The sequence below is a fragment of the Gossypium arboreum genome, chromosome 13 (assembly GCF_025698485.1).
Source record: "Gossypium arboreum isolate Shixiya-1 chromosome 13, ASM2569848v2, whole genome shotgun sequence".
Lineage (NCBI taxonomy): Eukaryota > Viridiplantae > Streptophyta > Magnoliopsida > Malvales > Malvaceae > Gossypium > Gossypium arboreum.
The window spans coordinates 123963960-123978794 of NC_069082.1; the positions used below are offsets into that span (position 1 = coordinate 123963960).

General features: G+C 32.6%; 2 protein-coding genes across 6 annotated transcripts; one reads left to right on the plus strand and one right to left on the minus strand.

Annotated features, from left to right (window-relative positions):
• Positions 1-4345: 4345 nt before the first annotated feature.
• On the plus strand, positions 4346-10424 carry LOC108463910 (casein kinase 1-like protein HD16). Of its 3 annotated transcripts, XM_053023905.1 has the most exons (20): positions 4346-5088; positions 5486-5596; positions 5684-5757; positions 5871-5940; positions 6039-6094; positions 6184-6255; positions 6491-6585; positions 6674-6740; positions 6888-7017; positions 7096-7314; positions 7419-7561; positions 7643-7817; positions 8008-8098; positions 8191-8348; positions 8445-8633; positions 8720-8905; positions 9384-9484; positions 9690-9884; positions 10001-10066; positions 10230-10424. In XM_053023905.1, the coding sequence occupies exons 1-16, from the start codon at positions 5002-5004 to the stop codon at positions 8777-8779; spliced, it is 1797 nt and encodes a 598-aa protein (XP_052879865.1). In that variant the 5' UTR covers positions 4346-5001; the 3' UTR covers positions 8780-8905; positions 9384-9484; positions 9690-9884; positions 10001-10066; positions 10230-10424. The 3 variants fall into 3 exon arrangements, with proteins under 3 accessions (XP_052879865.1, XP_052879864.1, XP_017619395.1); XM_053023904.1 differs by having other exon boundaries at positions 9384-9884; XM_017763906.2 differs by having other exon boundaries at positions 8720-9884.
• Positions 10290-13690, minus strand: LOC108463911 (protein SAWADEE HOMEODOMAIN HOMOLOG 2-like). 3 transcript variants are annotated; one of them, XM_053023906.1, is made up of 10 exons: positions 13578-13676; positions 13342-13404; positions 12415-12500; positions 12269-12314; positions 11988-12126; positions 11410-11491; positions 11275-11326; positions 10896-11039; positions 10690-10809; positions 10290-10573 (listed from the first exon to the last, which is right to left on the minus strand). In XM_053023906.1, exons 2-10 carry the CDS (start codon positions 13396-13398, stop codon positions 10532-10534), a joined length of 768 nt encoding a protein of 255 aa, XP_052879866.1. In that variant the 5' UTR covers positions 13399-13404; positions 13578-13676; the 3' UTR covers positions 10290-10531. The 3 variants fall into 3 exon arrangements, with proteins under 3 accessions (XP_052879866.1, XP_017619397.1, XP_017619396.1); XM_017763908.2 differs by having other exon boundaries at positions 10290-10566; positions 13342-13690; XM_017763907.2 differs by having other exon boundaries at positions 13342-13688.
• Between the last annotated feature and the right edge of the window lie 1145 nt (positions 13691-14835).

The following is a 14835-nucleotide window of genomic DNA, read 5'->3' on the forward strand; positions in this document are numbered from 1 at the left end:
CAACTCACTATATTATTTTTAAACAAGCCCTTAACCTATTTTTAGTAAAATAAGCCCTTAACTTATAGTTTTTACTCAAAAAGTCCTTTATTTTAATATTAAAGTAAATATATTTTACCCAAAATAAAGCTATTTAAAAAAAATATAAACTAATTCACATTTTAGGTTGATGTGAATAGTTTATTAAATAAAAAATAAAATTTTAAAATTTCTTGAGAGTGCTTATGAGTAAAAACTATAAATTAAGGGCTTATTTAACTAAAAAATAGGTTAAGGGCTTGTTTAAAAATAATATAGTGAGTTGAAGGAGGAATAAAAAGAAAATAACAAAAAAGGAGGGCTTACAAGGAAATTAACCCATATTTTAGTTTGGTGCCGCCACTCTGTCAGGAGGCACCTTTCACTTTTTTTCCAGCAGCCATTCTAAATGGTATAATTTCATAACAGGTCCTTAAATATTTTATATTATTACATTTTAGTCCTCAATGCAATTTGACCGATACCACAAGATTTTTGATCCGACATGGGTGGTCATGCCTCGCTATAGGCGGCACTAACCCCAAATGTACCATTTTGGTACATAGTTTTTCTTTGTATTATTTTAGTATTTTTTATTTTTTTGTTCTATTTCAAGAAAAACCCTCTTGGATCTTTGAATGAGATTTCAATGCTATTTTTTCATCTATTCGTGAGTCCACTTGAATTAACAACTGTGAATAGATATGTTTTTTTAGGAAAATATTATTAATACACATCATGAACAATAATAATATGGAAATAAAATTTTAAAATAACTATAATAATAATATGGAAATATAGTATGATATAATGTTAAATTTAGCTCTTAATGTTTATATTTTTTGTTAATTTGTCCATTGTTGAGTATTGTGTTGTGTGTGTCCTCTTAGTGGGGAGAATCAGGTATTTATATGACATGATTACTGCTCATGGAAGTGACGTCCTAGGTAGGCTCCATGTATGTCAACACATATGTTGTCCTAGACTTAACAGTGTTCGTTGGTCCAGGTGTTCGCCAGTTCACTCGTTTGACTTCGCACCCTTTGCTTGTGAACACCCAGGGACATGCGAACTAGGCTTGTGAGCCCTTAACATATCCACCTAGTGGGGCCCAAACTCAGGTAGCGGGTCGATGGCCCGGGTTATATCTAGGTTTCGGGTTGGCAACCGGAAATACCATAACAACTATTATTTATTTTTTTAAGCTAAATTTGGTCCTCAACCTTTTAAAAAGAGTTAAATTGTTGTTTTTTTTAATGGAAATACCGACTAAAACGTTGATTTTTTAAATTTGGTAGCTCGAATGAGAATTCACTTGTATTTCATGCTAATTTTTAAATATTTTATATTTTTTAACTTTTAAATATTTTTAATTTTATATTTTAAAATTATCTGTTGACATAATATATAAGACAAATAATGTCATGTCAAGTATGAAAATACACATAAACTTTCGACAAAGTTGCCACACCAACATTGTTAAAAAAATTAATGTTTTAGTCAATATTTCTATTAAAAAAAAGTAATTTGACTTTTTTCTGAAAAGTTAAAACTCAAATTTAACTTAAAAAAAAAGGACAAAGGTGAATCTAGAGGGTGCTGACAGAGGCCTCGGCCCCCTTAAAGTGAAAAATTGTTATTTAGGCCTTCTAATTTTTTTTAAAAAATTTTAAATTAATAAAAGTAAAATTATCTTTTGGCCCTTCTAAAATTATAAAAATTCAATTTAATCTTTTAAAAATTACAGAGACATAGGCTATAAAAAATTAATATTTCATTCGCCCTCTAAAAATTATTCTAGCTTACTTACGAATAATGACCAATTTAACAAAATATATAAATATTGAAGACTAAATTTAACATTATACCATAAATTATTATAAACTAATACATAATTATCATATCTATAAAATGATTTAAAAAAAATTAATATTAACTTCAACACTAAAATAATTCAAAAACATATCAAATATACTCTTTTAATTGTTTAATCGTTAATGGTTAGATTAATTATATCATAAAACATTTATCTTAAAAGGTCTGTTTTACATTATATTTTCATCAATTAAAATTTACCCATAAACATCATATATATGATTAAGTTTTAGCTAAATTCAGATTATTATTACATGAATAAACAGAATATAAATTCAAATGGCATTAAATGAGAATTCATAACGAGCTCTTATTTTTTGAATAATTTTATTATAAATAAATAAGAGAATAATACATTTTAGTGTATTCAAACTCACGTCTTTTTATATTAAAAATAATGTACATATCGATCGAACTAATACTTAATCGACATGTGACGTACACTTTTATAAAATTAAGAAAACATCTCAACATCTCGCCATCTGTCTTACCATCACGTGCATGCAAGTAAGGGCAAAAATTTTCCATTAACATCATTCATTATTATTTATTCCTTGATTCTTTTATCAAATATGAAGCTTAATTGTAATTAAAGAGTGCGGTAATATATAAATTTAAATTAATAATTGTTTTGGGTTCATTTAAAAAAAATAGAAGGCTGGAGAGTTCATATATTTTGCTTACTTCTGATTCGTCTTTAATTTTATTATTTATAATGGGGAAAATATTTTCATAGATCATAGGTGAATAATAATATGATATCTCATCATTAAATAAAACAAAAATAATGGAGGGTTTATAAATAAATACTAATAATTTTATTTAAATATAATTAATTATTATAAATAAATATTAAATTACTAAAACTTAAATTTGAAACTCTAAATCTTAAATCCATAAATTATAAATCTAAATATGAGAACTATTAATATTTAATTATTTTTAATAAAATTATTGATATTTATTTATAACTCCTATTTATATTTTGTTTAATTTAATTTAATGATACATATAATTGTGGAATGTGTAGGATTTATTTGTAAATCGTAATTATATTTTCTAAAGAACCAAGGAACAAGAATTTTGTTCTCTAAATTTAAGTTGATATGGTTTATTATTTAATAATTAAAATATATTATTTTATATAAAATTAATTTAAGTTACAATCCGAACCCATAATTAACACTTATATAAGTAATCTACTAATCAATTTATTTGATATGCATATTCTAACCTTCCAGGGATATATTCCATAGTTTCAATAGGCAATATTTCAAGTTTCACCCTAAGAATTATCAGAAGCTCGATTCACATCGGTATGTTAATTTGTATTGACATAATTCATTTTTATTATTTGTGTTGTTAGTTATCATATGGAGTCTCCTCAATAATTATTATTATTGTGGATTAACATACGGTGGGTTAATTTCAAAAAACTCACGCATTAAAATTCACACTTAGTGAATTTTTACATGTAGATTTATACATAAAATTTTATCTACGTGAATTCGACCTTGGCGTAAATATATTTGCAAATCATATTTATTAGTCGAATCAATTTTATTAATCTTAATTAAGTTAATGATTTAACAAAAAATAAAATCAAACCTTAATATAAAAATACTTACCAAGTTTAAGTTTCCAAAATGATTTAATCCTTTTGAATTCTTTTGATAAATAATAAAGCATAGGACAAAATTTTAAAGCATTTACATGTAAAAAATATGGAATATTTGCATTAGATTAGAAACTTCGATTTTAAGTATTATATATAAGATTCCTTAAGATACAGATTAAATTGCCGGAATTTATGCTATTACACCTTACATTTTATAGTTTTTATTTTTGCATGACTACCATTTGGCTGATAGCTGACTAACAAGTGACATTATTATTATTATTTTATTATCTGGTCTTGGCTTTGCTTTGTTAAGATAAACTAAAAACAAGACAATCACTTATGATGTTTTTTTTTAATCATAATTTTGCTTCGTTAAATTCGAGGAACACATTAAATTTTTAAAAGAAATATCATAATAATGAAAAAATACAACTGATTTATTTATCTTTTAAAAATCAGCTTTGCTTATTGCTTAAAAAAAACTGAAATAGCCCCAAAGATAATTCCCTTAAAATAGTTTGTTTTGAAAGGTACACATAAGAAAAAAAAATTATTAAATATGTGTTGTTAATATGAGATTCAAGTGACTGTTTAATTATTTTATTAATCACGTTATTTTTTAATAATATAAATAAATAAATTTTTTAATAAAATATCTATTCTTCGTATAAAAGTTGGTATGTTGGTGAGGATTTTCAGTTAAAAAGAAATTTATAGTCCGATAAATTAAGTAATAATTATTTTTGATGAAAGAATATTTTTACATTTAAATATATTTTATAAATCTTGACAAAAATATATATATATATTTTATAAATGAAAAAAGAGATTTAAGTCAAATGTAAATTATACATGAGAAATTCTAAACGTTTTGATTAGGAAAACAAAATAGAAAGAAAATCAATGGAGCATTGCTTTGTAAAATAAAGGAAAATACCCATATTTTCATTTCCCTCCACAGATCTCCAAATTTCCCACACGCCAAACCCTAATTTCATCACTTCCTCTATAAAATTTCCCAAATTTTCTTCATCTAATCTGTCTTTTTTTTTTTTTTGGCGGTTTAGCCCTATCTCTCAAAGCCAGAGATCGAATATATCAGCCGATGATTCAAGAATATTCATGGATTTTCACCACGCTATCTTCCTTCACGGACGAACGTAACACTTGCGATGCCAGAGCTGCATAGCCAGGCTCGCAGAAATCGGGCATCCATTAACGCAAACCCGACTGGTAGACTCCCCCGACCTGATTCCATCAAGTGTACTGTTCGCACACGCCGGTGGAGAACCGCACAGAATAGGAAACCAAAAGACGCGTTCCTTGCTGCCGTTGATGGTAACAAGTTCAACGACAAAGATAACGAACACAATAATATCGTGAGTGGTGCTGGTTTTGAAACGCTGCCGTTTGCAAGGAAGGAAGGAAGGAAGACGAGGATATTAAAGAGCTTAGGGTTTTCGGAGAAGAGGTTGCCGTGAAAAAAGATGGACGAGTTCGATAGCGGCGGCCGTAGCGGTGATAAGGACCCCGGGGCAGAAGATGAAGGAAGCACCGCTCCGCTTCCCGAGAAGGTAGTCTTTATTTTTTCGAATTAAAAATATTCTTGCTTTTAGTTATATGTATGTGTGTATACATGTTAAAATTTTCAATTAAGGAATCCATAGAAGGAAAGTTTTACTTAGGGAGACTTATTTATTGTCTCTCTGAGTTTTTGCTTTTAGTGCCTTTTTGGTTTTGGGTTCTTTAGACTATTGTATGGTTTTCCGCTACGAACTTCCTTCACAATAGCATTTTAAAACAAGTTTTGGCTTTTGTAGAATTGGTCCTAGTATTAGGTTTCATTGAACGCAAGTAGCAATATGAAGAAAGACCACATAATGTTGAAACTGATGTTTTCCAATTTTTATTTCATTATGTTAGTTTGACCTCTGAAGTAAGGATTCTTACTCTTTCTTTTTGTTGTAACAGGTTCAGGTAGGCGGTTCCCCAATGTATAGAATAGAAAGAAAATTGGGGAAAGGAGGCTTTGGACAAGTATATGTTGGTCGACGAATTGGAGCTGGTCCTGGAGCTTTAGAGGTTCCACATTTTTTTATAGTGGATTCTATTGCATACACTATTGGTTCACTTCTGCAATGTGCTAAATGTGTTATGTTTGAATTGTAGGTAGCTTTAAAATTTGAACACAGAAGCAGCAAAGGATGTAATTATGGGCCACCATATGAGTGGCAAGTTTACAAGTGAGATTCCTATGATTTCATTTTATGAATAGTTATATTTGTTCATAGGCTCATTAAGTAGGCCGTAATGTCATTTGAGGTTTTAACTACGGCTTTCATTGCTTTTTGTGCAGTGCACTTGGTGGTAGCCATGGTGTCCCTCGAGTTCATTATAAGGGCCGGCAAAGTGATTACTATGTTATGGTACGCATTTGCTTTAATGCAGTCTCTAAGTTTTGTGAAACTCATGTATTGGGTTTTGGAGTTTGACTCTGAGATGTTTATTGGAATGTTTTTAACAGGTTATGGATATGCTTGGACCTAGTTTATGGGATGTTTGGAATAATAACTCGCACACGTATGTTCTTTGTGAATTTACATGGTGGATTTTACTTAATTTATCCTCAGATTGGCTTTTTAATGATGGCTTTATATTTTCAATTTCAGGATGTCCATTGAAATGGTTGCATGTATAGCCATTGAGGCCATCTCAATCTTGGAGAAGATGCACTCCAGAGGGTGATGCTTCTTTATTTATTTATTTTGCCTATGAGATGCTTTTCTTTGGTACCTAAGTGTTGTTAAGAAAGTTGATGCACTTGGACTGATAAATATTTTGTAATCTATCAATTAGTTGGGGCGTCCATCATTGCTTTTGGGTGGAAAGGGTTGTGATTCTTCCTGCTATACAAGTGTTTTTTTTGTCATTAGAACACATTTTGCCCTTTAACACTGATGCTTCTATATGTTGCAGATATGTTCATGGAGATGTGAAACCTGAGAATTTCTTGCTTGGTACTCCAGGAACTCCGGATGAGAAAAAACTTTTTCTTGTTGACCTAGGATTAGGTAAGCTGAAGTTTCCTTATTTTAAGATATATTTTATATGCATATTGAAATAATTTTTAATAGTTTTGTCTCTGTTTTGGCTTGACAGCAACCAGGTGGCGAGATAGTTCAAGTGGTCAACATGTTGAGTACGATCAACGTCCAGATGTTTTCAGGTGATATTCATTACCTTTGCATTCTTTTCTGATCCTCTGTGGTGCAGAAATTAGATTTTCTTATCAATCTCATTATCTTAGGGATTCTTTTGCCTTTTCTATTTTTAAGGTTATGTGTATCTGTTATTAATTATTCCTATACCGCAGGGGAACTGTACGCTATGCTAGTGTGCATGCTCATCTCGGTAGAACTGGTAGCAGGAGAGATGATCTGGAGTCTCTGGCCTACACACTTATTTTTCTCCTCCGTGGTCGTTTACCTTGGCAAGGATATCAGGTTTGCATTTCCTTAATATAAATTTCTGTATGTTTGTATTTATGATCTATTATCTTTCTGATCCAAATGTTATTTTAGGGTGAAAACAAAGGCTTTCTTGTTTGTAAGAAGAAGATGGCAACTTCCCCAGAAACTTTGTGTTGCTTTTGCCCTTTGCCTTTCAGACAGTTTGTTGAGTATGTGGTGAATTTGAAATTTGATGAGGAGCCGAATTATGCAAGATATATCTCTCTTTTTGACGGGATTGTTGGTCCAAATCCAGATATTAGACCAATAAATACTGATGGTGCTCAGAAGGTACTTTTTGCTTCTTGTTTCTACATTATTTAATATATCGAGAGGAAGACTATATTTTTCTTCTTTGGAATTCATTTGACATATATATTTTTGTTGTCTTGAAGCTTATATATCAAGTAGGACAAAAGAGAGGAAGGTTAACGATGGAGGAGGAAGAGGATGAGCAGCCAAAGAAGAAGGTTCGAATGGGAATGCCTGCAACACAATGGATTAGTGTGTACAATGCTCGTAGGCCCATGAAGCAAAGGTGTCTATCTTAAACTTACCATCAAGCTTTTCAAGTTCATGACCAAGAAAAGATGTTGATGGTTTTTATCTCCTATTGTAGATATCATTACAATGTGGCAGATGTGAGGCTTCCCCAACATATCGAGAAAGGTAATGAAGATGGATTATTTATCAGCAGTGTGGCCTCTTGTTCAAACCTATGGGCTCTTATTATGGATGCTGGCACCGGCTTCACTGCTCAAGTTTATCAACTCTCACCATACTTTCTACACAAGGTTGATTGGATTCCTTTTGATTTTGAGGCTTTGTCCATTGCATGTCTGCTATAATACATTTCATGTTGGTTGTTTGCTAATTTGATATTTGCGCCTAGTTATATATGCCCAACATTGTTGTAAATAGCTCATAATTTGTGGTCTGGCTCAAGTATTAATCTACACTTTTTTTCTTTTTTACTTCCTGAAGGAATGGATTATGGAGCAATGGGAAAAGAATTACTACATCAGTGCTATTGCAGGAGCAAATAATGGGAGTTCATTAGTTGTAATGTCTAAGGGTTAGTTTAGCTACCCCTTAAGTATCTAGAAGAAATTTCATTTTTTATATTTATACAGTCTTATCTTATTTCATTTGCCGTATTGAATGTAGGGACCCAGTATTTACAGCAATCCTACAAAGTCAGTGATTCATTTCCCTTTAAGTGGATCAACAAAAAATGGAGGGAGGGTTTTTATGTGACTGCCATGGCCACTGCTGGAAGCAGATGGGCAATTGTCATGTCACGTGGTGCTCCGTTTTCTGACCAGGTTTTTATTTGATTTCAACATTAACTGTTCAATGGCACTCAATTGTCATGAAATGAAAAAGCTTACACCCTAGCAATACCCTTGGTGCACTTGCAGGTTGTAGAGTTAGATTTTCTCTATCCTAGTGAAGGTATTCACAGGAGGTGGGACGGTGGCTATCGCATCACTTCAACTGCTGCAACTTGGGATCAAGCTGCTTTTGTTCTCAGCGTTCCTAGAAGAAAACCTGCAGATGAAACTCAGGAGACCCTTCGAACTTCTGCTTTTCCTAGCACTCATGTAAAGGTATTTATTCAACTTCAATTACTTGCTTATTTCTTCCCTTTTTCCCCCTAGAAGTGTAGATGTTTACATAGTTTTTTTTCCTCCAGGAGAAATGGGCGAAGAATCTCTATATTGCATCAGTTTGTTATGGTCGAACTGTTTCATGACCCGGCAAAGTTTTGTTCAGATGCCACTCATTTTGTTTGCGCAACAAGGGACAGATCTACCGCTTCACTTTTAGAGAACTAAGCTATTTAGTCAAGATTGATTGATCACAGCATTTGGGAGTTGATGTATGCACAATTCTACTTCTTTGCCACGATCATGTGGCATCTATTTAAAAACCTGTGCACTGTCATTCAATCAAGTCAGAATCTCTGTGAGCTAATTTCTGATCTTTTGTCCCATTCGGTGCAACATATGTTCTTATTTGTATAGTTTTGAAATCATAATTTCTTGGTTGAAGGCTAGTGCACAGGTTAAGTTCTAATTGTTGATGGGTGTTTGAGGAAATATCAATGGCGATTTTATGCTGGACTCTTTAAGTGCTTTGGGTCATATGATCTGTATTATGTCTAGTGTCTAGCCTTGTTTTCTGGACTAGAAGATCATTATGATCTTTTACCCTTTTCATGGATGTCTGATTTGATCCTAAAGAAGAGAAAAATGTTACTTATTTTGTATATTTTGAACAACAGTATGTAATGGGATATCACATCACTTGTGCTATAGATGAACCTTATATTCTCGTTTCTCTAAAATCTAATTCAGGATACGCAGCTCATGATTCTATTGAATTTCTTGTGGATGGTTGGAGCAAACAAGCGCCTAGAATTGGATCCATCCATTTGCCAAACGCTCCATATTTCGAAGTACTTTTCTTGGATGTTTTCATTCCATTATTTCTTTTCTTCATAAGTGGGGATCCCATGCTTTTGTTTTGACTAGGTGTATGGTAGAGGGGTTGCATTTTGATATTTTAATGTACCAGTATCTAGTACCCTACTAGCCTTTGAATCCAATGTTGTGGTAAATTTGGAACTGTTTGCTGATGTAGTCTGATAATGCAATGTGCAGTTTAGTTCATAAAGCTGTACTCTGGAATTTAGACTTGAATGTTATGCATTGATTAGTCCAAGGCTCAAAATTGTGAGCCTGTGAGGTGCTTTTTTTATTATTAGCAGAGGTCAAGCTCCATGCCCGAGAAATGCAGCTGATGCCCTCTTGTAAGGAACTGCTACTGATTACAGAGACCAGCCAACAGTTGATTTGGTAAGGAACTTTCAGTTGTCAACTTGATGCATAATTTTTGGTTAAGACTAGTTGCATTCCTTGACTCTGGCTTTTGTGCATATCAAGTGTTATTTCTATCTGCAATATATTTTCAGGTACAGCTTCAGGTTAATTCCTCCTTGAATGTTTAAACAATCTGTTTTTCATGTCCGTTAAAAGGGGTAAGCACCGTATGCCTTTTGCCTTCTCCAGCAATTTGCACAAGCCACTTTTTACCTTTCATGGCACCTCACTTCCCTAGGTCAATTGCTTAGAGGCTTGGAATTTGCAACTTTTATTCTTGCATATGAACTTGAATACTGATCTCAGAATTGTTTTTAACAGGCTGGGACCATATAGCATATTGAGGTAAGCGAAATGAGTTGCTTGAGAAGATGACAATGATTTTCCAACAAAAAGAAACAGAAAAAAGAAATCCTGTTATGACTGGCAATAAGCCGAATGATCCTTTTGTGGAATATTGTGTTTTTGACTAGAAATCTACTGTTATTTTATTAAGAACAAATTTTGACTTGAAAAGAGGTGCTTGTAATTCCTTCCTTCCTTCAGAAAATCACGCACCCATACAAGTGCAAAATTGAAACTGGATGATTCAAAAGCAAGCATGGTGCAAGCTATCTGAATTATCAGCCTAGAACTCGACAGAGTCTCCTCAAGCAAACTGTCTCCTAGCAAAAGGTGAAAAGTAGAAAGATCAGTGCTGAAAGCTTCAAATGGCACCATGGTCTGATGTTCCTACAATGGTTTATAATCTAAGAGTTAAAAGCAAGATAACAATGCTTGCCTCAGAGCTGTCGTGATCATATCGGATAAAAAACAGACACCTGCAACCTCTTATGTCATGAGTTTTCCGTTCTATCTCCAAGACATGAGCATCGTAGTAGATTGATTGGTCTCTTCTCTCCTGAATATTGAGCCAGAAATTGCAAATTAAGTAACAAAAGAGTTAAGAGGATTATTAAGGACAATGAGTGGAGTTTATATAGTCACCTGCAAGCATAATACAAGACCTCCAACCATCACCTTACAACATTCGGAATGTTCAAACGGGATGGATAGTCCTCGTACTGCCTTTTTTACGTTAACCCATTCATCCTCCTCAGCTCCAAATCCGACAAATCTAACACAAACTTCCTTTAGGAAACAATACATCTTATCAAATAACTTGTAAAGTAAAACACTCAGAATCACTACAATAAACTCCTTTTTAAGAACTCTAAGATCTAGCTTTGGTGCAAACTGCCTACATGTAAATTCTGAATCAATCTCACTTGCAATATGATCCATAGCAACAAAGAACAGTTTAATGTTAGCTCAGGATGAGCATCAGTCTAGGCAGTGATCAGAATAATATGATCTAGATACTTACAGTTTCACCGGAACTAGTAACTCGGTGAGACAGAAACATATCAACATCATACCTGCACATAACAAATGCATGTTATTATGCATAACAATAGAAAGCCTAAGTTATGCTATTGAGTATTTATACTCATGTGTTTACCATGCTCCATCTGTTGATGACTTTGCCTCAAATTCTAGTTCTGATAGATCCAAAACCTTTTCTCCCACTTTTGAAACCAAACCTAGAAAGCAGAAAAAAAAAATTGGCGTCCGGACACATGCTTTTCCAGAAATATGATGCTTCAGCTGAGTAATAAAAGTTATAATTGGCTTTTTATTTCTAGATCACAAAGCAAAAGCAAAGATGACCAAGAAACGCGTGTGAGATTTCTACAGTCTAGAATATAAGAGTAAAAAAGAGCATCAGCAAACAAATGTATACTGGTAGAAGTTCTACTCTACAAGTAAAAAGGAAGCCCGATTCCTTGTCTTGTTGCTCGAAGACAGACAAAGATGCCATTTTATGATTTATTGTTACACAGGCAAGTCCAATCAAAAAGCAAATTGTAACGCCAGACGAACTTTTAGCTTATATCTAACATTACATACAAATACAAAGTCAGGGGATCCTCAATGCTTATAGAGCTTTTATATTTCTGAATCAGGTCACTGCACTAAAGTAAGTAGCAAATTGAACATTTCTTTTTTTTTTTTTCAAACTCTTGAAAAGAGACACACCTTTAAGAATCTGACAACTTTGATCTCCATCATTTAGAAGGCAAGTTTGAGGGAGTCTGGACTCATCTTTGTATGTATTGGTCACGGAAGGAACTTTCACTTCGCTTTCTTGCTGCCTAGTTGTGAACCAGTTTTGTACCTGAGAAACAATTATTGGACTAGGGATAATAGGAGAGTTCCTAAACTGTTAAATAAAAACAACATAAGCAAAATCGAACGAAAATAGGAGAAATAATAAGAAAACTAATGCAGAAAATGAAAGAAAGAGAGTAAAGAATGACCTCGTTCCATTTAACGATGGGCTTACCAGCACGACCTGAGGATGAACTACAAAGACAACATGCATCTAAGTGCCATCTAATTCATATGGTTAAAATAAAAAGGGGGGGGGGTTGGTCTAAGAAGAGATACATGAAATTCAACTAACCTAAATTTTCTTGCAAGTTTTTGACAAAACTCTTTACTCTGCAGCAGCTCTCTTGATTCCATGAACAATTTCTCCATTTTTTCAATCTGTGCATAAGGAGGTAACAAAATGGAAAAATATCTGTTTCATGATCCCATCAAAGCATAATAGCTTTTCAGAAACAAGCTACATGAGGCATCTAAGAGCTATACAGAAACTCAGTACAATGGTTGCATTGGTCTGCTTATAGCAAACAGTTCAAATCATCAACATTCGAATTTAAAACCATGTGTACATTACCAAGCAGTTCAAATCATCAACATTCGAATTTAAAACTATGTGTACATTACCACTATATCAAAACAAGAAAGATGCCAAGCAAAACATCTGGCAATTAATCGAAACTATCATACACGTGAAACAGAAACTAGACAACTGCTGTAACTTCACGATGCTAATGAATTACGAATAACATTAACGATGTATTCAAGATAGTAAGAAGCAAGAACAAAGGAAACATTAAGATGTAGGAAGCTTTCCACACTGAGAAATCTGAATATATGAAATAATTCCATGGCACCTTTGGTTCCGCAATTTAGACACCATAATTTGGACCGGGATTTCTGAAACTATTCATTCATAAAGACAACTACTAATGATAATATCACATGTTCCCATGCTGAGAAACCTGAAAGTATGTAAAAATTCCATATCACCATTTGTTGTAGATTCTAGACACCATGATTTGGAGCTAATTTCTAAAACAATTCATTCATAAAGAAAACCAATATTGATAATATCATATGAATACAGCAACGTGAAAAAAAACACCTTTAAAAAGAACCATAAGTAAGAGCTAAAACTGCACTTTTGTTACGAAATTAAGAAGCTGATAAAATACCCAGATAAAGAAATGCCATTTGAAAAGAAACGAAAGAATTTTATTACTTCAGCTTTTGTAAACCCAGAGAAGACCGGCCTCTGTCTTGGGCGTAGACGATCCATCAAACACTGGAAACAGTTAGTGGGGTAACTGGGATCATACAACTGGAGATTAAGAATGCCTAAATTTATATAATTTTGAAAACCCTAAAGTCTTTAAGTTTCAAAAACAGAGTATATCCAATGCCAGTTTAAGCGCCTTTTTGTAGTTTTTGATTCAATTCTATATGATTGTTTTTCACCTTTTCTTCTTTTTTGCTAACTAGAGTTGCAGAAAAGATTCTTCGCTCAAATATCAATTTTCCATTTCAACATATGAAAAATTCCCATCTAAACAGAAAATATTGTTGTGATTCATATATATATCCATTGGTGGAGTTCTCAGCATTTGGGCCTTTTTGATCTGGCCTGGGTTACCAATTATAAACTTTAATGGACTCTGATCTAGAACAAGACACGAATTCGGTTCATGCCTCTGATTGACAAAATTGCTGGGGAAATAAATCCCTCCTTTCAAGATTATGGATTTGGAAATCTTGGGCTTTGGTTGTTTGAAATGCATCCTCAGATTTCTACTTTAATTCATAAATAGTAAGATAATGTGTTTTAACGTATTTAAAATTATATATTTTTTATTGATAAATAATATTTATATGAATCGAGTTAAGATTCAATATGTTAAATAAGATAACTTTTTTCGCCTTCACTTTTGCTTTTGTTTCATTAACATTCGTAAATGATATAATTGAGAAGGTAAAAAGACAGCCTCAGAGTTGGCTGCCTAATGTAGCAGACATATATAAACTGATAACTCAAATGTTTTAAGATAATAATATAATTGAGAAGGTGTGACGGCTAATGAAGATTAAGGCTGCTGTTCATGGCAATAGATTGTGACCACATTTATAATGCAAGTAGATCCCAATTTAAAAAGTCCAAAAGGGCTCCTCTAAAAGTGAAAAAGGCGGTGATGGATGATATGTGAATGCATAAGGGTTTATTCTTCTGCTATGATAATGATGATCTGCACTTTAGTGTATATGTATAGTACAATATACTGGTAATTAACTTGATAAAACAACTTCACTGTTGTAAATGCTAAACCCCCATCAAAAGAAAAGGTAGGCTTTCTCCACCGATCCATGAAACGTGGATGGCAGAAAGCATGACTTCAAGAGTCAACGTTTATAATGATAGTGATTGCTTCTATCAAGGAGATTAATTTTAGTTCTCAATTCAAGACTTGTTTGAAATATTTCCTTTATTCTTGAAATATGGGAAGAGTTCATCATTATATTACAGTGAAAAGTTAACTCTAGCTGCAGATATTATAAGTAGTTTGCTAAGCTTACATTGTTATGGTATAAATTCTTTATAATTTGGATAATTAAGTTAAGTGCAAGATCCATCAAATAGATGAATTTATTCATTAAATTTATATATATATATATATATATATATGGTATTTGATTAAATGCCGAGATAGATCAAGAGTATTTT

Excerpts from the sequence above, each read along its gene's own strand:
- LOC108463911 (XM_017763907.2), bottom strand. The coding sequence starts at position 13,398 with ATGGATCGTCTACGCCCAAGACAGAGGCCGGTCTTCTCTGGGTTTACA. Across the intron at positions 11,492-11,987 it reads AAGTTGTCAGATTCTTAAAG|GTTTGGTTTCAAAAGTGGGA; the intron begins GTGTGTCTCTTT and ends TCTGCTTTCTAG. Across the intron at positions 11,040-11,274 it reads TTACTAGTTCCGGTGAAACT|GAAGTTTGTGTTAGATTTGT; the intron begins GTAAGTATCTAG and ends TGTTTCCTAAAG.
- LOC108463910 (XM_017763906.2), top strand. The coding sequence starts at position 5,002 with ATGGACGAGTTCGATAGCGGCGGCCGTAGCGGTGATAAGGACCCCGGG. Across the intron at positions 5,089-5,485 it reads CCGCTCCGCTTCCCGAGAAG|GTTCAGGTAGGCGGTTCCCC; the intron begins GTAGTCTTTATT and ends TTGTTGTAACAG. Across the intron at positions 7,018-7,095 it reads TACCTTGGCAAGGATATCAG|GGTGAAAACAAAGGCTTTCT; the intron begins GTTTGCATTTCC and ends ATGTTATTTTAG.